Source organism: Danio rerio, chromosome 19, assembly GCF_049306965.1.
Source record: "Danio rerio strain Tuebingen ecotype United States chromosome 19, GRCz12tu, whole genome shotgun sequence".
Taxonomy (NCBI): domain Eukaryota; kingdom Metazoa; phylum Chordata; class Actinopteri; order Cypriniformes; family Danionidae; genus Danio; species Danio rerio.
In genome coordinates, this window is record NC_133194.1 from 2,670,677 (window position 1) to 2,690,605 (window position 19,929).

The 19,929-nt window shown below is 38.1% G+C and overlaps 1 protein-coding gene across 6 annotated transcripts; it reads right to left on the reverse strand.

Moving 5' to 3' along the window:
• Nucleotides 1-108: 108 nt before the first annotated feature.
• Nucleotides 109-16,490, reverse strand: tmem196 (transmembrane protein 196). Of its 6 annotated transcripts, none has more exons than XM_001338873.9 (4): nucleotides 16,128-16,490; nucleotides 14,282-14,338; nucleotides 6,629-6,883; nucleotides 109-3,719 (listed from the first exon to the last, which is right to left on the reverse strand). In XM_001338873.9, exons 1-4 carry the CDS (start codon nucleotides 16,272-16,274, stop codon nucleotides 3,651-3,653), a joined length of 528 nt encoding a protein of 175 aa, XP_001338909.3. In that variant the 5' UTR covers nucleotides 16,275-16,490; the 3' UTR covers nucleotides 109-3,650. The 6 variants fall into 6 exon arrangements, with proteins under 6 accessions (XP_001338909.3, XP_009292217.1, XP_009292216.1 ...); XM_009293942.5 differs by having other exon boundaries at nucleotides 6,614-6,883; XM_009293941.5 differs by having other exon boundaries at nucleotides 16,110-16,490.
• Between the last annotated feature and the right edge of the window lie 3,439 nt (nucleotides 16,491-19,929).

Genomic DNA, 19,929 nt, shown 5'->3' on the forward strand with positions numbered 1-19,929 from the left:
TATATATATATATATATATATATATATATATATATATATATATATATATATAAATAAATAACCAAATGTATGCTGTGTGAGGTGTTGATCAGTCATTTAGACACAAAATACATTTGACATCTTTATTTAATTTTCATATGAAGCCTCTATATAAAAATACTGTAAATCAATAAATATCTTTACAGGCATTTTACAGTGTGCATCTTATACGATCAGGATAAAAGCATTCAGTTTACCATACAATATCAGGATTACAATTTCAGATTGAACATTCCCTTTAGGTAGATACAGGGAGAGAGAGAGAAAGAGAGAGAGAGAGAGAGAGAGAGAGAGAGAGAGAGAGAGAGAGAGAGAGAGAGAAAGGGAAAGGTTGAACAAAGCTTTGTTTTTACATCGTGTCCAGAATCTCTTCATTTCAAACAGAATTTAAAAACAACATTTTCTATTCTAAAATTCAACTAAAAAGAAATAATTCAAGATTATTCACTAATTTCTAATATTTTATCCTTCCTTTTACCAAACATATAACATTGACTCTGCATCAACTGAACCAATTCACTTCCAAAGTGCAGTTTTTGCCGTACCAATCAAATAATTCAATAAACACCCTTTATATCTATCCACTACTTTGTATCTGATCCCACCCAGCACTGTAAAAATGCAGGGTTCCACACAATTCATTCATGCTGTCCCAACACAAATCTATTGAGTTTAACTTAATCGTTTTTACAAATTTAAGTGAATCGAACAATAAACATTGAACAATTGAGTTATCCCTAAAAAACATAAGATCTGTGTTGTTTCAACTCATTTTAACTCTTGTGTTCTGTTCAAATTGACTCCCCTTTCATTATGTTGGGGGCTGTTTTTGCCCCATTAATCTCCATTATAATGCAAAGGCATGACAGCTTATAATTATGCATTCCTTGATTGTTGGTGGTTTTCCTTGTTGGGAAGAGTTAAAATGTGTCATTTTTACTGTCGATCATCAGTTTGAAGCATTAACCCTTTAGATAGGCCTGCATAGACAAGTGTCTGGATTTTATATGTGGAGTAAAACAGCAGATTATAGTGTGTGTGTGTGTGCAGAAATTACTGTGTTTACTGTGTTCTGAAAGCTGAGCTGATTATTTAGATTTTCTCAGACATGTCAAGATGAATGCACAAAGGTCTCTCTTAAGCCTAGTTCACACTACAGGATTTTAAACATCATCAGATCGCTGTGCCGTTCACACTACATGACTTGACTTTGTGTCTTTTAATCTCTGTGGTGTTCACACTACTCAACACTCCGTGAACGATCCACAAGAGGGGGGTCACACACTACATGATCTGACAACATCTCATTCCCCATCAGCTCATTCAAGCTACCAAACCACAGCCAATGAAAATTTGAGGGAGGAGTCGTCAGAAAAAAGCTCAACACTATTGGCTGCTTTTGTGCTGATTACATCACTGACAGCGTTTCAAGCTTTGGAGAAAGCATTTAAAAACATCGTCAAATCAGCTGATTTATCAGCGGATTAATCACTCATCTGCAGGTTCCAGTGGATAGATACACAGAAAGTTTTTAATTTTTGTAATTTTATAACTCTTTGAAATAAAACTGACATATTTATAACACCCTGCCGTTTTCTAACTATCAGTGTATTTCTTTCTGACATTGTTATTTTTTTTATTACAAAACAGTAAAGAACTGAGCATTTCTGCCTGAAATTACCAAATTGGTCAAAATGACTGCATGCATGTCTGATACTTTTCACTGTGACTTTAAATATGTGTGCATTTTCTTGCCAAGTAACTTCCTGCTAACATAAACAAAACTTTCTGATGGCAAAAACATCAATTTACTTCAGATATCTTTCAAAACAGCAGATTCTGTGCTGTTAAATAGCTCCTGTTTAAAAGTGAAAATGAAAGCCAAGACCTTTGCGTGTTCCAGTATCTTAACTACATATTTATAGGCTGTATTGCCAAAAAAAGATGATATTTTTAGGGTAATGGTGTCATTAAATATGATGCCAGACATTCAAAGCTTAATTTTAATATCTCATATTAAAATATGTTGTGACAGTATGGCGTTTTATGTGAGAACGGTCAGAATGAGCAGTATGGTATTTCTAATAGTTACAGAATTCTAGTTCCACAGTTAATATAGTCTACTCTCATGTCTGTGCTAACGCAGAATGAAGCGAGTGCACTGATGCCCATTCTGACCAATCACAGACATTTCTGCTGAGCTCCTGAACACACAGGCATGCTGATCTGCTCTCTCATTGGCTGCAGCTCGTCACTACATCTGACCACACGTGGGGTTGAGTCGGCCGACTGCTCTGGAATATTTAGCATGCTGAATGTAGGATTTCCGTCTGCGAGGTGTCGGCGAAGCGTCAGCGAGCCTCGTTGATGCGTTGTTTAGTAGTTCACACATAAAGAGCGGCGAGCGCCGAGCACCCGCAGATTTCTTTCCCGATCACAGCCCGATCTGTCGGCGAGCTCGTTAACTTCCAAATCGGGCTCAAATCAGGCTTAAAATCCTCTAGTGTGAACTAGGCATTATTCACACACACACTACACTATCTGACAAAAGTATTGTCGCCTGTCCAAGTTTTAGCAACTGCTAATAACAAGGTAACATTTAAATACATTTGCTTTAAATCGCTAAATTTTAAGGCGGCCAATCATGTCTTTATACTTTTCAGTTTGTTTTCACAATGACCAAGATGTCACAACATGCATGGGGTCAAAAGGTCTGTGGTTGATGGAGGTGTCCCAGATGGCTCCTGAATGAAAAAAGGTCAGATGAAAAGGAAAACAGAGGTTTACACTAGTGCGTTTTAGTTTTAAAACGGCGTTTTAGAGTGAAAACGATCCGCGTACACACTAGCGTTTCACCTAGCGTTTCTGAACAGCTCTCCGTCCACACCAAAACGCTGAAAACGCACATCACGTGACCACACACACACTATCGGTCCAGCGCTGCTGCCCAGATGAGAGCTCTGCATGAATTGCCTGATTATATGCTGTCAATCAAAAACTGTCATTATAATGGAAGTCAATAGGGCACAAACAGCCCCAACATAACAAAAGGGTAGTCAACACAGTGTATTGCTCAATTCTGTTTTAATTTTCAAAGCATTTTCCCCAAAACATGTGTCTAAATAAGATTTGTCAGCAAAAATCACCCTATTTGCTGAAACACAGAGAAAGTTGTGGCCAAATTAAGACTCAAAATCACCTCAGCAAGCGTCTCTAGCAGCACAGGGTTAAAGAAGTAGATTCAACAAGCAGCAGAAGTCATTTTGTGAGTGAATAAAAACCTAATATGAAGAGAGTCGGAGAGAGAAGAGAGAGAGAAGAGATTTTTGCATGCTTGTTTTCGGACTCGGATGTCAGATTTCCGAGTGCTGGTTGTCAAGGTCTTCAGTTCTGACCTTCACTGAGGTCGTCAGGTAAATGGACACTGACTGGAGAATGTCATCTGTCAGCTGGACTCAGCCAATCAGAGTGAAGCGCTGTCAGTCAGACAGAGCCAATCAGAGTGAAGCGCTGTCAGTCAGACTGAGCCAATCAGAGTGAAGCGCTGTCAGCTGCACTCAGCCAATCAGCTGTGAGGAGTGTGCGGTGTGGAGCGAGTGGGTGGAGATCTGTCACGGAGAGGCGCTGCGTCCACTGTAGGAGATTTGAGAGATGCCGTTGCTGGTGTTGTCCAAGACCTCCTGCAAAACAGACAAACACACGGCAGAGTTTGAGGTGCAAACACACACACACACACACACACACTTAAACCGACAGGAGAGAGAAGCTGACATTTATAGAGAATTATATAATATAGGACATTTTCCAAATTCTGTGTGCCTGTAGAGTAAACAGTGCAGGACAATATATACTTGCACTGTTTGTTGTTTGTTTGTTTATATTTTATTTAATGTATTTAAATTGGGCGACACAGTGGCTTAGTGGTTAGCGCTGTCACCTCACAGCAAGAAGGTCACTTGTTCAAGCCCCGGCTGGGTCAGTTGGCATTTCTGTGTGGAGTTTGCATGTTCTCTCCGTGTTGGCGTGGGTTTTGTCCTGGGTCCGGTTTCCCCCACAGTCCAAACACATGTGCTATAGGTCAGTTGAAGAGTGTATGGGTGTTTCCCAGTACTTGAGCTGGAAGGGCATCCGCTACGGAAACATATTCTCCAATAGCTTGCGATTCATTCTGCTGTGGAGACCCCGCATAAATAAGGGACTAAGCTGAAGGAAAATTAATTAATTAATTCATTCATTCTTGTCGGCTTAGTCCCTTTATTAATCTGCGGTTGCCACAGTGGAATAAACCGCCAACTTATCCAGCATATGTTTTACGCAGCGCATGCCCTTCCAGCTGCAACCCAACTCTGGGAAACACCCACACACACTCATTCACACTCATACACTACGGACAATTTAGCTTCACCAATTCCCCTATAGCGCATGTGTTTGGACTGTGGGGGAAACCGGAGCACCTGGAGGAAACCAACACAAACGCAGGGAGTGCATGCAAACTCCACACAGAAATGCTAACTGACCCAGCCAAGGCTCGACCAGCAACCTTCTTGCTGTGAGGCCACAGTGCTAACCACTGAGGCACCATACTGCCACAAGACTTTCAGTAAATGTTAATTAATTTTTTTTGTTGTTGTTTTTTTAGAGTGGACAAACCTGTTAAGATTTGTTGAAATAAAAACCCGTAAATGTGTGTGAGAGAATAGTAGGGTTTTGTTAGCTTTTAACTTGGCGACACTCTCCAAATGTGACATGATTATAACATCAATAATGCACAAAGGAACAGAAGACAGTAAAAACTAGACGCAAAGACTCTTGAAAATGTGGTAAAAACCAACGTACTGGTCAAAATTTACATTTTTAATCTGTAGTTAAAGAAACCAGATACCAAAACATCCAATCTGATGACTGTAATGACACATTCACTGTATTTTGTGATTCATGTTTTAATTTTTTCCTGTTTATTTATGTTTTGAAATGCATTATGGAACCTTGATCTTTCTTCCAACAACTTTTAATCTTGAAAAGTAATAAAAAGGTGAGTTTTATGAACATTAATGATTTTAAAGTGCTATATTGTACATATTCTGCTATTTTACAGACTAATTTCTATATTTCTTATACGTTATATTATTTCAAAGACTAAAATGTTAATAAACGTCACTTTTTTAAACTGTATAGTTGAATTTTTTACATCAGAAAAGCACAGATCAACATCCCATAATGCAATTCACAACCACAAATAAAGGAAAAAACACACAAAATACATAAACTGTTTACAGATATTTTTTTACAGTATATAGCAACTCTACAATAACAAAATGGCATACAGTATATGACATATGCTTAAAAATATCACAATCATTACATTATAATGAACTTAAATGAATCAATTCATTCAACCCAGGCTCATTCTGAAAACCTACCTCTATTTACATTTCTGGATACGTCACATTATTATTATTTTTTTTGCAGTTTTTGTTTTCGCGAATCAGTTAGAGACCGCTGTGTACACTTTTTAGATCTCCAATTTCTCTTGCGGGGGCCCTTTTCTCCTGCTGTTCTCAGAGACCCTTGTCGACTGACTGACTGACTGACTGACTGACTGACTGACTGACTGACTGACTGACTGACTGACTGACCGACGAATTGACCAATAACCCCACGCATCCAATTCCCTAAACCCAACCGATAGTGTTTTCAAAAGCACCGATTGACCAGCGCCCACTACCTTCCCTAAAACAAACCCACAGTGTTTTGAAAAACAAGAAAAAGAAAAGCCCACATCTGATTTTTACCTAGTTTTCAGATTTTATCATCTCACCCTGTTATTTACTTATTTATTAGATTTTTTTTGGCATCTGTTTTTGGTTTACCTGATTTCTGGAACTATTCTTCGCCAGACTCAAACCTCGTCGCTGTGATCAACTCCTCTGTGTCTCAAGTCTGCCGACATACATGGTGGGATACTGGATGAACTGGTAACAGCGGGAAAGCCGTCCACATGGAGGAAAGCGGACAGCTGGTAAGCGCGAAAAGGAACGGCGTCATATCGCCCCATAGCGTTCGTTTTAAAGTCAAAATTTAGCCATACGTACTTCTGGCTAATAATTCGCGATCTCCAGAAATGTACACAGGGGTATGTTTTCAGAATGAGCCTGTGTTGAATTCATTATTTAGAATAAAATGCATCAAATAGGTCACACTAATTCCACAAACATACAGTTGAAGTCAGAATTATTAGCTCTCCTGATTTATTAGCCTTCCTCTTTATTTCCCCCAATTTTTCTTTAATGGAATATTGACCTTAAAATAGTTATAAAACAAATAAAATCTGCTTTCATTCCAGCAGAAAAAACAAAAACAAATAAACTTTCTCCAGAAGAAAAAATATTATAGGAAATACTGTGAAAAACTCCTGAATCTGTTAAACATAGTTTGGGAAATATCTGAAAAAGAAAAAAGGACGAATAATTTTGACCGTAGCTGTTTATTAATACAAATAAAAGGTTGAATGCTGAGAAGCTGAAGTGTGTGAGAGACACCGACAGACACACACATGCAGACTGAACAAACATACCGGCTCCAGGCGTACCTTCTCGGCCATTTCATGCGAGTGATGCAGCGAATGCTCTCTCTCCAGAAACATGCGCTGCTGTTCGCTGCTGGCCAGTCTGCAGGTCAGCCATGTGGACAGAGTGCAGCTGCTGATGCCCAAACACGCCAGAGACATGACGGCCAGATGGAGAGAGCGCATGGTGTCGGGACGCTTGACCAGCGCTCGCACAAACTGGAAGTTCAGGATCCCACAGATCAACCCACAAATGCAGCAGGACGAAAACAGTATCATCTGAGAGACAAAACAAACATATATTATTACAGTAAGGACGCATTAGTTGATATTAGCTACTAACATGAACAAACAATGAACAATACAGTATTTGTTCATGTTAGTAATGTTAGGGTAGCTATAATTAACTTTTACAAGCTGTTTAGACAGAACTGTGTGTAGTATAGTGCGTCCGCAGTCATATCGGAGTAATAGAAACACAATGAATCTCCTTTATAGAATTTCCTGACGTTAAATTAGTGTCTAAATCCCATTGATTTCGAGGCCCACCAAAACGTGACGTAGGAGTGAGGTGTTTTCCAACCACTCCAAATTGATTGACAGCCAAATATTAACATGTCCCCGTAGTTATACATATAAACATGTTCACAGGACAAGATTTGCGAAGAAACTGGGATTAAAAGATCTGTTCCAACTCTCTGTGATCAGCTGCAACTCCAGAATGAGTATTTATTCATTCATTCCTTTTCCCTCAGCTTAGGTCCTTTATTCATCAGGGGTCGCCACAGCGGAATGAACGTATCCGTCAACTACTTATCTAGCAAATGTTTTACACAGCGGATGGGAAACACCCATACACACTCATTCACTATGGTCAATTTAGTTTTGCAAACTCCACACAGAAATGCCAACTGATCCAGGCCACAGTGCCAACCACAGTAACATATGCTGCATGTTTTCACAATACCAATGCACACCATGGGCTTAAAACATTATTTGCATAATAGCCCCCCTTTAAATATAAAGTGTAGTTATACTATATATTAGAATGATTACCTTTATAAATAAAAATTAAAACCACTTCAACTGTTCAAATTTTCTCTGAATATTAAAACATCACTATAGTAGATTTTGGAAAACGACAGCGCTAATGTTTCAGAGTGTTTCTTTGCAGATTAGACGGATTTCCCTGCTCATAAAGGTCAAAGTATTTTAACGGGAAAGCGTCCGGCACAGCAGAAATACTGTATACGGAGGATGAAGACGAAACCCTTGTGTGCCGGAGAATGGATTGTGCTGCTCTGTGAGTTTGTAATCGGTCAGACCACCGTCCAGACAGTGAGTTTATCTGCCAGCGGAGAAAAACTGCCACCTCAACACTTCAGGACAGATCTGACCTCAAATTACACAAGAACTTCGGACTGTCCAGCACAGCAGCATATTAACACATTATCCTGGATGAACAAGCACAGGCAGTGTGCCGCAACTGCTGCCGTATGCTCATCTACTATCCCCTGCTTATGCCATTTCATAATAAATACAAAATTAAATCATGTTTTTTTTTAAAAAAAAAAATGTCACTTACACTAAATTGAATGCACACTGCATTATGAGCATGTGACTGCCAATGCTTTTTTTACTGTGCTGTTAACGGTATTTACAGTTTTAACTGTATTTCCTTACTGTATTTACTGCATTGTTACAGTAATATCAACCGTAATATCAACCATATTTTACTGTAGGACAGTTATGCGTTATGTTACTGTATTTTAACCAGTTAAACTGTTATTTGGGGATTTCCGCCTGGATTTTGCCTACACTGTAAAAAAAAAAACTAATTTTACAGAAAATATCCCTACATTTTTTACAGTAATTTTTTGTCATTTAAAATTATATGTAGAACTTAGTAAAATGACAAATAATCTCTCTAAATTCACAGTTTGGCTTTCATTTTAGGTACTTTATCATTAAAGACAAATTACTGACATTTTTGTTTTTTATATAGGGAAATTACAGTATTATTTATACAGTATTTTTTTGTTATTTTAAATTATATTCAAAAATCCATAAAAATGACAAACAATATCTGTAATTTAACAGATTGACTGTAATTTTATGTACTATATAAATAATGACAAATTACAGCAATTTGTCTGTTTTATACAATAAAATGGCCGTATTATTTACACAGTGATTTTTCCTGTTTTTTTTTAGGTACATTTAAAATTTACCAATCATCCGGTCAGTCGGACAGCGGCCTCCGGCAGGTTCACGCGAGAGAGGCGTCCGAGGTGCGAAAAAGCTCGCAACAGCGGCCTCTCGCGGATTCGCAAAAACAAAAACTGCAGCCGTACGTACCCGCCGAGACGTATTCCGCGGTCTCCAGAAACGTAGCAATAATATTAGTAATATTGCATTATTATTAATAATAATGCATATTGTGTATACAATGAATGTGCATAAAATGTATTCAGTAGCACAAACAGTATGTAATAACACATATTGCATGCACAAAATGTTACTATAAGTAACACACAGGGGCACCCTTAATGTTAACTGTAGTGGCCCCAAAACTGAGATACCGATTGCAACAGAGAAATACTGTGAAATCTCTGTAGACTGATGGCATTTCATGCCGTTCCGCCTTATAATCTTAAAATGTGAGCAAAAACACCTGTTTTGTCATCACTTTAGACATTATGCTAGAGAATCATTCAAACACTAGCTTTAAAGTGACGTTGGTGAAAGAGCTTCAGTTTCTGCTGTTCTGACGTCAGCTGCAGATGTAAATGAATGGCGGAAGAAAGTGGTTCCTCATTGAAAAGGGTTTTTAGACTCTCTGTGTTTGATTTTTTATTTATTATATTCACAAATATGCTGTTGAACTGTTGTATAAATGCAATATCACACTTGTAGGAGTGCGATATAGCTGTATATCATCACTGGTGGGACAATACAGCACTCAGCCTGTGGCCTCAAGCCCATGCACGCCTCCCACCAGTGCTGATTACAGCCCTATCGCACTGCTACTCATGTTTTATTGCTCATATCCATGTAGTATGTATTCAAAATGAGCCTGTGTTGCCCTTATGCCATCCCAACACAATTCGATTAAGTTACCCTAACTGTTTTTTACAAATTAAAGTGGATTGAACATAAAACAATTAAGTTGTCCCTTCACAAAAAAAAAAACACAAGAATTGTGTTGGTTCAACTCATATTAAATAAGTAGCTTAAAGAAGCAGCATAAGTCATTTTTTCACTTCCGTTAAAAATGCATATGTACAAATATCACGGTAATATACACCGTAAAACCAAACACTATGCAAAAGCACTACTATTATGCTAGTATTTCATTCATAACGCAGCTCGTATCATATTGCACACGGGAGAGAAACATGCTCTTTCTGCACTTTCTGTAGGCTGTTTAAGCATCTGAACCTTGCTCTCCGCAGGGGCTAAAAGTCAATATGACTCTACAGACCAAATGCCTAAGTGTTCTTGAGTAGCTCCTGACGATACTGTCAGGAATCCGCAGCCATTACACAGACGCTTTTTCCTTTTAGCCGCACAATAACATTACAGCAGAGCACGAAACAAAATCAATCAGCAGGAAAGGCTCAGAGATAAAATGGCAAACGGTGGAAGCGTGTTTGAGGACAAAGATAAAAGCCCGAACACATGGAATCAAAGGGAAAAACAAGCAATGATGTGAAAAGAGCCGGACAGGAGAGATCTCTCAGACTAAAGTTCCACTTCAGTATCGATTTGCGAATTACACTCTCCACCGGGGCGACTAATTCAATCTGCAGTGAAGTGTCCTGGGATATTCAGACGCTCTCATTCATGGCCATGTGCATCTATATACTGTACTCACACCCCAAACAAACTAGTACTGACCTACATTAGATTTTTAAGCTCTTGTGTTGTCCTACCTTGATCCGCCTTCACTAAACCTTTAATATAAAGCAGATACAGTTAAAGTCAGAATTATATGCCCTCCTGTGCATTTTTTCCTTAATTTCAACACATTTCGAAACATATTAGTTTTAATAACTCATCTCTAATAACTGATTTCTTTCATCTTTGCCATGATGACAGCACATGATATTTGACTAGATATTCTTCAAGAGACTAGTATTCAGCTTAAAGTGACACTTAAAGGCTTAACTAGGTTAATCAGGGTAAAGTTAGGGTAATTAAGTTATTGTATAATGATGGCTTGTTCAGGAGACAATCCAAAACTAACATTGCTTAAGGGGGCTAATAATATTGACCTTAAAATGGCTTTTAAAAAATCAAGAACTGCTTTTATTCTAGCCGAAATAAAACAAATAAGACTTTTTCCAGAAGAAAAAATATTATGGGACATACTGTGAAAAAAATTCCTTGCACTGTTAAACATCATTAGCAAAAACATTTGAAAAAGGAAATAAAAATCCAACCATCACATGAGGGCAAATAATTTTGACTTTACATCCAATTTCAATCCTCAAATCTATTTTGCATGAAGAAAGAAGCTCATCTTCATCACAAACTCTCAGTGAATGTTTAGTTTTTCCCTCGTCGGTGTGGAGTTTTTCATCAATGTTTAAACAGTTGGAAACACTAGGTTCTCACCACAGTAAAGGGTGTATTTTCTGATGCTAAAAGTACTTGTATATGCAAAAAAGAGAGCATTCATAAAGTTTACGCAGCAGATTTTATTGAGAGTGTGTTGGAGTGTGCATGTGTGTGTGTGTGTGTGCTACACTGAAATAAATGATTTCTTCAAAGTTGTTGCAAACTATTTCTATGGGTTGAATTTAAACAAACAAATTAAATTGAGTAATTGTCAACTTATTTTTTGTTTGTTTACATTCAGACCAAATAATTTGTTTACATCCACTTAACTTAAAACAATGTAATAAATCCAATTTTTTGTGGTGTATATAATAATAATAATAATAATAATAATAATAATAATAATAATAAACTCCTTACATTCAGGGCTGCATGATTCTGGAAAAAATGTGAATCACGATTTTTTTGTGCTTAAAATCAAGATCTTGTAACGATTTTGTAAATATAAAATAAAGATTATGAGTAGGCTATTATTATTGTTAATTCTCAAACATAAAAACAACACTAATAATACTAGGCCTATGTGTAGGTCTACTGTTGATTAAAATGCTAAATTTTAATTAATTTTAAGGACTTTCAATATGTCCTGTTTGCTAATTCACAGTAAAATGATGACATCAAAATACAACTATTCATAATATTGACGTTGAATTAATATGTTTAAGACATGCGCTTGTCATTTGTCATTGACAACAATATTAGACTATTTGTTTTCACTGGTAAAATTTGAATTTTGTCCTTATCAGATTTCTTCTTGCATTATATTCAACATTATATACAGGTTACACTATAAAAAAAATGAATTTTACAGAAAATATCTCAATATTTTTACAGTAATTTTTTTTTTTTTTTCAAATCATATTCAAAACTTAGTAAAATGACAAACAATCTCTCTAAATTAACCGTTTGACTTTCATTTTAGGTACTTTATCATTAAAGACAAATTACTGACATTTTTGTTTTTTATACAGGGAAATTACAGTTTTATTTATACAGTATTTTTTTCTGTTATTTTAAAATTATATATTTAGAAGTCCGTAAAAATTACAAACAATATCCGAAATTGACTGTTATTACATGTACTATATAATTAATGACAAGTTACAGCAATTTTCCTGTTTTACACAATAAAATTGCCATATTATTTGCACATTGTTTTTTCCTGTTTTTTTAAGTACAAATAAAATTATGAAAAATTTAAGTAATAAATTGTAATTACTTGCTCTGTAAAAAAAAAAATCGTAAAAAAAGGTCAAATGACTGGCAGCTACGGCTGCCAAACAAAAACCATAAAATTACGGTAAAATTTCTTTGTTGAAAAAAAGTGCAAAAAAATAATAAATCCACAGATATTTTCATTGAAATGTTTACAGAAAAACAGTTACTGTTACGTTTGAGAAGTGTAAGTGCTCTGAATTGGGCTCAGACATGGTTCACTTGGCCCGGTTGGAAGAGGTGTGTCTGAGCGCGGTTCACTTGGGCTTGAAACTGCTTAAGACGAGACATGACTTTAAGAGACTGTTTCATATGTGTTTATTAATCATTCATACTGTTTAATGAGGCGACGCAGTGGCGCAGTGGGTAGCACGTTCACCTCACAGCAAGAAGGTCGCTGGTTCGAACCTTGGCTCAGTTGGCGTTTTTGTGTGGAGTTTGCATGTTCTCCCTGCGTTCGCGTGGGTTTCCCCTGGGTGCTCTGGTTTCCCCCACAGTCCAAAGACATGCGGTACAGGTGAATTGGGTAGGTTAAATTGTCCGTAGTGTATGAGTGTGTGTGTGTGGATGTTTACCAGAGATGGGTTGCAGCTGGAAGGGCATCCGCTGCGTAAAAACTTGCTGGGTAAGTTGAAGGTTCATTCCGCTGTGGCGACCCCGGATTAATAAAGGGACTAAGCCGACAAGAAAATTAATGAATGAATGAATGTTTAATGTACACAAAGTTTCATATTTTATTAAAGACGCAAACCCCTCACTGCACCTCCAGCAAACCTCTTAATTCCTGCAGCACATGGGCTTTATGATCGTTTATGAGCGTCAAAAGTGGCTGATTTGTTCTCCGAAATATTTGACTCTGTCACTGCATATCAAACGACTAAAACAATATAACTAAAGAAATCTCCACCGTGCTGAGCGAGAGCGCTTCTTAAACTGAACAGCGCATCATCGATGACATAAGCGTGCTCAGGCCCGAATGCAATGTGAGTGCGGGCAGTCGGGTGAGGCAGGAGGGGCGACAAGTGTGCTTCAAGGCAACTGTACATAGTGCGAGTACGGCCTGATCAGGGGTCGCCTGAACCGCAAGTTATCCCAGCATATGTTTAACGCAGCGGATGCCCTTCCAGCTGCAACCCACTAGTGGGAAACACCCATACAATCTCACATTCACACACATATACTACAGCCAATTTAGTTAATCAATTCCCCAATAGCGCATGTGTTTGGACTGTGAGGGAAACCAGAGTTCCTGGAAGAAACCCACGCCAACACGGGGAGAACATGCAAACTCCACACAGAAATGGAACGCTTGATTTCAGTGATGCAATATAAAATAAAGCTATTTATTTAACCATTTTATTTAAAATCTCGTGGAATTTGACAGATTTTGGACAAAATTATGTTTAAAAAAAATCAAAACAGAACAATAAAAATCACGCGTAATTCCTACACACTTAACTATGTCTCTCTACATTAGTTTGGCTCAGTTATCTAGCTCTAAAGTGAAATGTTTTGAAAAAGATGCATAAAAATTACTAGCACACACAGAAGATATTTGAGGACAAAGAAAACCCATCAAAATCTGTTTATACATTATTAATATAATATCTGAAGGATGTCTTTAGTTGAGCACCCGGAGGAAACCCACGCCAACACAGGGAGAACATGCAAACTCCACACAGAAATGCCAACTGACCCAGCCGGGACCTGTGACCTTCTTGCTGTGAGGCTACAGAGCTTACCACTGAGCCCCCCATGACCAACTGTGTAGTGGATTATTTACTGAACAATACAGCAGAATATGCACGTGCACAGTACGATAGTGAAGTGCGTACTCACAATAAGTCCTGTCCTCTTCCGTGCACACAGCATCCCACACAGCCCACAGAGAAGAAACTAAGAGAAAAGCAACACGGCATACGTGATCACCTTTTTAGAGATTCACCAAATGACAGACTATCAAACAGAAACGTGTGACTCAATTCAGATACAGCAGATTAGACCTTAAGTGATCAGAATAAGCCATGAACACACACAAATGAAGCTGTTAAGAAATTGCTGGGTTATATTAAGTCAATGTGGGGTCAAAGATGGACATGAATAACCCAATGATGGATTTGTATTTTACATTCAATTTAAATGACATGGCAGCGCGGTGGCTCAGTGGTTAGCGCTGTCGCCTGGCAACAAGAAGATCACTGGTTTGAGTCCCGGCTGGGTCAGTTGTCATTTCTGTGTGGAGTTTGCATGTTCTCTCAGTGTTGGCGTGGGTTTCCTCCACAGTCCAAACACATGCGCTACAGGTGAATTGAATAAACTAAATTGTCCGTAGTGTGTGAGAGTGAATGTGAGAGTGTGTGGGTGCTTCCCAGTATTGGGTTGCAGTTAAAAGGGCATCCGATGTGTGAAACATATGCTGAAATAGTTGCCGGTTCATTCTACAGTGAATTCATCTAAATTATGTTTTTTAATCCAATTATTTTTACTCATTCGACCCAGTGTTGTGTCAATGCAACCCAGCATTTTTTAATGTATGAACTGATGATGAAGATTACACATACATCCTGAAAAACAAATTACAGCTTCATAAATACCACAGAAAACACAATTTTTAAAGTTTGCACAAAAAAATAAACAATGCATATTCATTGAGGGGGGGGCATATCTGATTAATTAATTAATTAATTAATTAATTAATTAATTAATTAATTAATTAATTAATTAATTAATTAATTGTGTATTTTATGTAAACACACATCATTAACTGTCTCATTCAACTAGATTAGATTTACTTTACTAAATTACTGAACTATATGATCACATTACTCACGATATGTATTTTATTATTTTAAAAATAAATTAATTTTTCTTTAAAAAATTATGTTTTCTTTCTACTTTTTTCAATATCTTTTAGTTGCTGCTTCTCTGTTATGATTTGTGTAATACACTGCAAAAAATTCGTTTCTTACTTAGATTTATCGTAGTTTTGAGTCCAAATATTTAAAAATTCTTAAATTAAGAAGCATTTTCTAGACAAGCAAAACATATTGTCTTGTTTGAAGAACTAATGTGTCAAAATTAAGAGAATTTTCATTAAAACAAGCAAAATAATCTTGTTTTTGCTTTCGACATAAGATTATTTTGCTTGTTTTAAGAAAAAACTCACTTTATTTTGCCATATTATTTCTGAAAACAAGACAATATGTTTTGCTTGTCTAGAAAATGCTTCTTGATTTAAGAATTTTTAGATATTTGGACTTAAAACAACAAAAAATCTAAATAAGAAAAGCATTTTTTGCAGTGTATACTAGCATCAATTTCAAAATTAATGTTAAAACACTGTACAATGGTAGTTTAATGGCGCATTTAAGTACTCTATTCACACACAAAAATCCCAATTCATGTTTAATAATACCAATAATAATGCACACACAAAATGCTGTTATTTCAAACCAAAGTTGGGTAAATCTTGTTCCTGTGAATTTAAATGTAAAAAAACAAACCCAGCAGCAGTTGGTTTTGTTCATATTTTACCCAAACACTTTTAGACAATACTTCAATTAAACAGTTTTATTGCCCAAAACATTCAGTGCGCTGAGAGTTTCGATAAAGCGGCTGTTTGGATTATTTATTTGTGCTGAAGAAACTAAATAAAAGTGAGACGTACACACACTCCGCTCCATACCGGAGAAGCGTCGCCCTGCTGGGTCTTGTGCTGCGCTTTTGCTCGGCTGATGCCCACCGCGCCCAGCGCGATGCTGGACACCCCGAGCCCGATCTCCAGCACCGACAGCACCAGCAGACTCCAGATGATCTTCCGGCTGGAGCACATCTCTGCTCGGGCATCCTTCCTGACCGCTTCACTACACCATGCCTTCACAGATCCCAAACCGAACACATTAAATCCAGAAGATGAATATAAGCTGAAGTGATTTCTCCAAAAGGGATCAGTGCGCGAAGATGATGCTCTCCATGATGCGTAAACGCCGCTGGTTTAACTTTGCTCTCCTGCTGCTGCCGCTGCTCTCTCTCTGTTTTCCATGCTTCTGATCGCGCACCGCCCGATTTCCCTCAGTTTACAGTGGACAAGCCACGCCCACAAAACTTACCATACTGATTTCGTTAGCTCACATTGTAAGTATTGTGGTGAACAGTTCATCTGTGCTTAAGTTTGCCCTTGTAATCTAAAATTAAAATCTGAAAATCTACTTCATGTTTGTTTTCAGTTCTATTTGTCTGCATTGGGCGTGGCTAATATACCTAAACACGCCCTCCAGCTGTCAGTTTTGACAACAAACTTAAATGGTGAGCAGGAGGAGTCTATTAGGTTGTAAAAACCCTTTCCCCATCTTTCTGAATGAAATGCCTACTTTACCACATCCAATCAGCTCTCGGTAGAAAAAACAAGCCACGCCCACTGTTTTCTCATTTAATATTCTGTTTAGAACTGTGTCACAATACAGAAAAAAAAACGGTTGCAACTTCTGGTTCATTCATTCATTCATTCATTTTCTTGCCTGCTTAGTCCCTTTATTCCGCCACAGCGGAATGAACCGCCAACTTATCCAGCAAGTTTTTAACGCAGCGGATGCCCTTCCAGCTGCAACCCATCTCTGGGAAACATCCACACACACATTCACACACTCACTCATACACTACAGACAATTTAGCCAACCCAATTCACCTGCGTAAAAACTCGCTGGATAAGTCGGCGGTTCATTCCGCTGTGGTGACCCCAGATTAATAAAGGGACTAACCTGACAAGAAAATGAATGAATGAATATAATATACACGCACAGACAATATAATGCTCATTCCAAAATATTTCCCTTTGCTATAAATGACTATAGTATTTTAAATGTGTAACAGCTGGTTTTATTGGATTTTTTGTTTGAGCTGTTATATAGGCTACTATAGTGTGTTTCTGTTTGGTACAGCATTATTTACAGTAAATAACAGAACTGAACTATTCTGCCTCAAATGTTTCATTAACAGTTTTATTGATCATATATGTTTGACTTGGATTGAAGTTGCTTCAATTTAGAAAAGAAAATTATAAAAATAGCTTAGATGTAGCGAAGCTACTTTTGCCATGTAGCTTTTAGCTTAGCTTGCTACATTTCCCAGGGGGTAGCTTTTAGTGTAGTCAAGCTGCATTTTAAGTAGAGTAGCTAATAGCTTAGCTCACTACATTTTTCCATAGACATATACACTAGATATCGCATAGGGACCCTGAGCATGCGTCAATAGCGCCGCCACATTGGTACAGTGCTCCCAGGACAAATGTCATTCAACCGCACTAGTCAAGACAGTGTTATTACGTGAAGATGCGGGACTTTAACCCTGTCTACGGGTGTAGTAACCAGCAAACAAAGAAAACAAAGCACAAAGGCAGAACATTTCATAGGTAAGATTTAGTTTTTTACGTTTTTGTATGTTCTTAACTTTTGTGCTAATAACATTATTGATGATAACAGTCACTTACTGCATTCCCCATACGGCAAAGCAGCTCCAACTCGCACTAAACACTAAATACTAGCTAAATACTAAATACTAAGTACAAAATTAGCAAGTACTAAATACTAGCTAATGCTAGTTTTGTTGAATAAAATCAGCAAACAATGCAAAAGAAATATGACAACGAGATGCTGCGCTGCCAGAAACTTGTATTATTGTCGGCTAGTGAACGAGTTGTTCATAATGGAGATTCATTCCCAAACGAATCGCTCCCTCCGTCAGTATGAGCAGTGAAAGCAGGAGAGGAGCTGTGTTTCAGGACATGATTAGATCAAATTTAACAGGGAGGGTGAATAGTACATTTCTGTACACACAAACACAAGCTTTTTGTCAGGAATGCGGGTGCGGTCACTGATCCATCAATGTAGAAAAGTGATGTAAAATTAAGATTTTCGTAATTTAAAAAAAATATTGCACACTAACATCCAGGAAAACTCCCGATAATAGATATATGTGTATATCTCTGGCTTTGGATGGCCACAGTCCTCCGCTGTTCCTTGGTCCCGCATTCATTTTAAAGGAGCGCTACCCTGTACCAAGATGGCGGCGCTATTGACGCATTCCGTCCAATAGACAACAATAGGCCAGGCGACATCTAGTGTATATATCTATGACATTTTTCAAGTAGCTTGCCCAACACTGCAGATAAATGATGTGTTTTGAGTGCAAGACAATATCATAATAGGCAGACATGGCAGGGAATGCCTATTTAATTCTCTGCGCAATGTGATTTGTTAGAACAATAACTGACGCAAATTTATCGAATCTGGGAGTTGTGAATCGTGCACCAGTAAACGAGGATACTAAGATTGTAAATGTATGCAATTTGATTGTTATCTCAGTCTTTTGTGTAATTCTAAAATGTATTAATGCCTTTCTGTTACAGTTCAACATTGTTAATAAAAAAAAAAAAAAAAAAAGAATCGTGCACCAGTCAAACAGCAGCAGGAACCCTTATGCGCGCACACACATCTACTCACGGTTATGCGCGATGGTGCGTAAAAGCGCTGATTGTGGCGCTTCTGTCTGTTTAGTGGACGAAACCAGCGAGTTGGACACCACATGTCAGCACAGCGCATTAAGACATTCAATCATGTTTTATTGGAAAGCTTTTGAGTGGATTTGTGCACATAAAAGTCCTTTATTTAGAATAATAATAAAAAAGCATGCTGTATGGGCACTCTAGCATGCACTGTGATTATATTTATGGATATTCCCACTGAATCCAACACATCCCTGCTAAAAAATCCAGCTTAAACCAGCCTAGGCTGGTTGGCTGGTTTTAGCTGGTCGACCAGGCTGGTTTTAGAGGGGTTTTAGGCCACTTCCAGGCTGGTTTCCAGCCATTTCCAGCCTGGTCTTAGCTGGTTAGGCTGGGAGATGACCAGCCAAAACCAGCTATGTCCAGCTTAAACCAGGCTGGTCAAGCTGGTTTTAGCTGGATTTAGCTGGTCATTTAGCTGGTAAAAAATTTGAGAGGGGTCTGGCTGCAGACCTGGTGCAGTGCAATCTGGGCTGCATCCAATGCTTTTTAATGGGCTCACCTAACCCCACCCCTAACCCCACCCGTCACAGTGACGTCAGTGATGTCATTGTGTCTGACATTGCATCGCTGAGTGATGCAGTCTCAGCTTGCACCATAAAGGCTGCATCCAGATACTATTGAAAAATGTTACGTTTTTCCACATTAGATGCCCTTCCACCTGCAACCCAGTACTGGGAAACACCCACACCCACACCACACACTCATACGCTACAGCCACTTTAGTTTACCCAATTTCCTATACCTTATGTCTTTAGTCTGTGGGGGGAAACCGGAGCACCCGGAGGAAACCCACGCCAACACGAGGAGAACATGCAAACTCAAACAGAAATGCCAACTGCCCCAGCTGGGACTCGAATCAGTGACCTTCCTCAAATCAGAGGCCACAGTGCTAACCACTGAGTCAGCCTGTCACCGCCCCCTCCTC

Excerpts from the sequence above, each read along its gene's own strand:
- tmem196 (XM_009293940.5), bottom strand. The coding sequence starts at position 16,274 with ATGTGCTCCAGCCGGAAGATCATCTGGAGTCTGCTGGTGCTGTCGGTG. Across the intron at positions 6,884-14,281 it reads GGAAGAGGACAGGACTTATT|ATGATACTGTTTTCGTCCTG; the intron begins GTGAGTACGCAC and ends TTTGTCTCTCAG. Across the intron at positions 3,720-6,613 it reads AGAAGGTACGCCTGGAGCCG|GAGGTCTTGGACAACACCAG; the intron begins GTATGTTTGTTC and ends TCTGTTTTGCAG.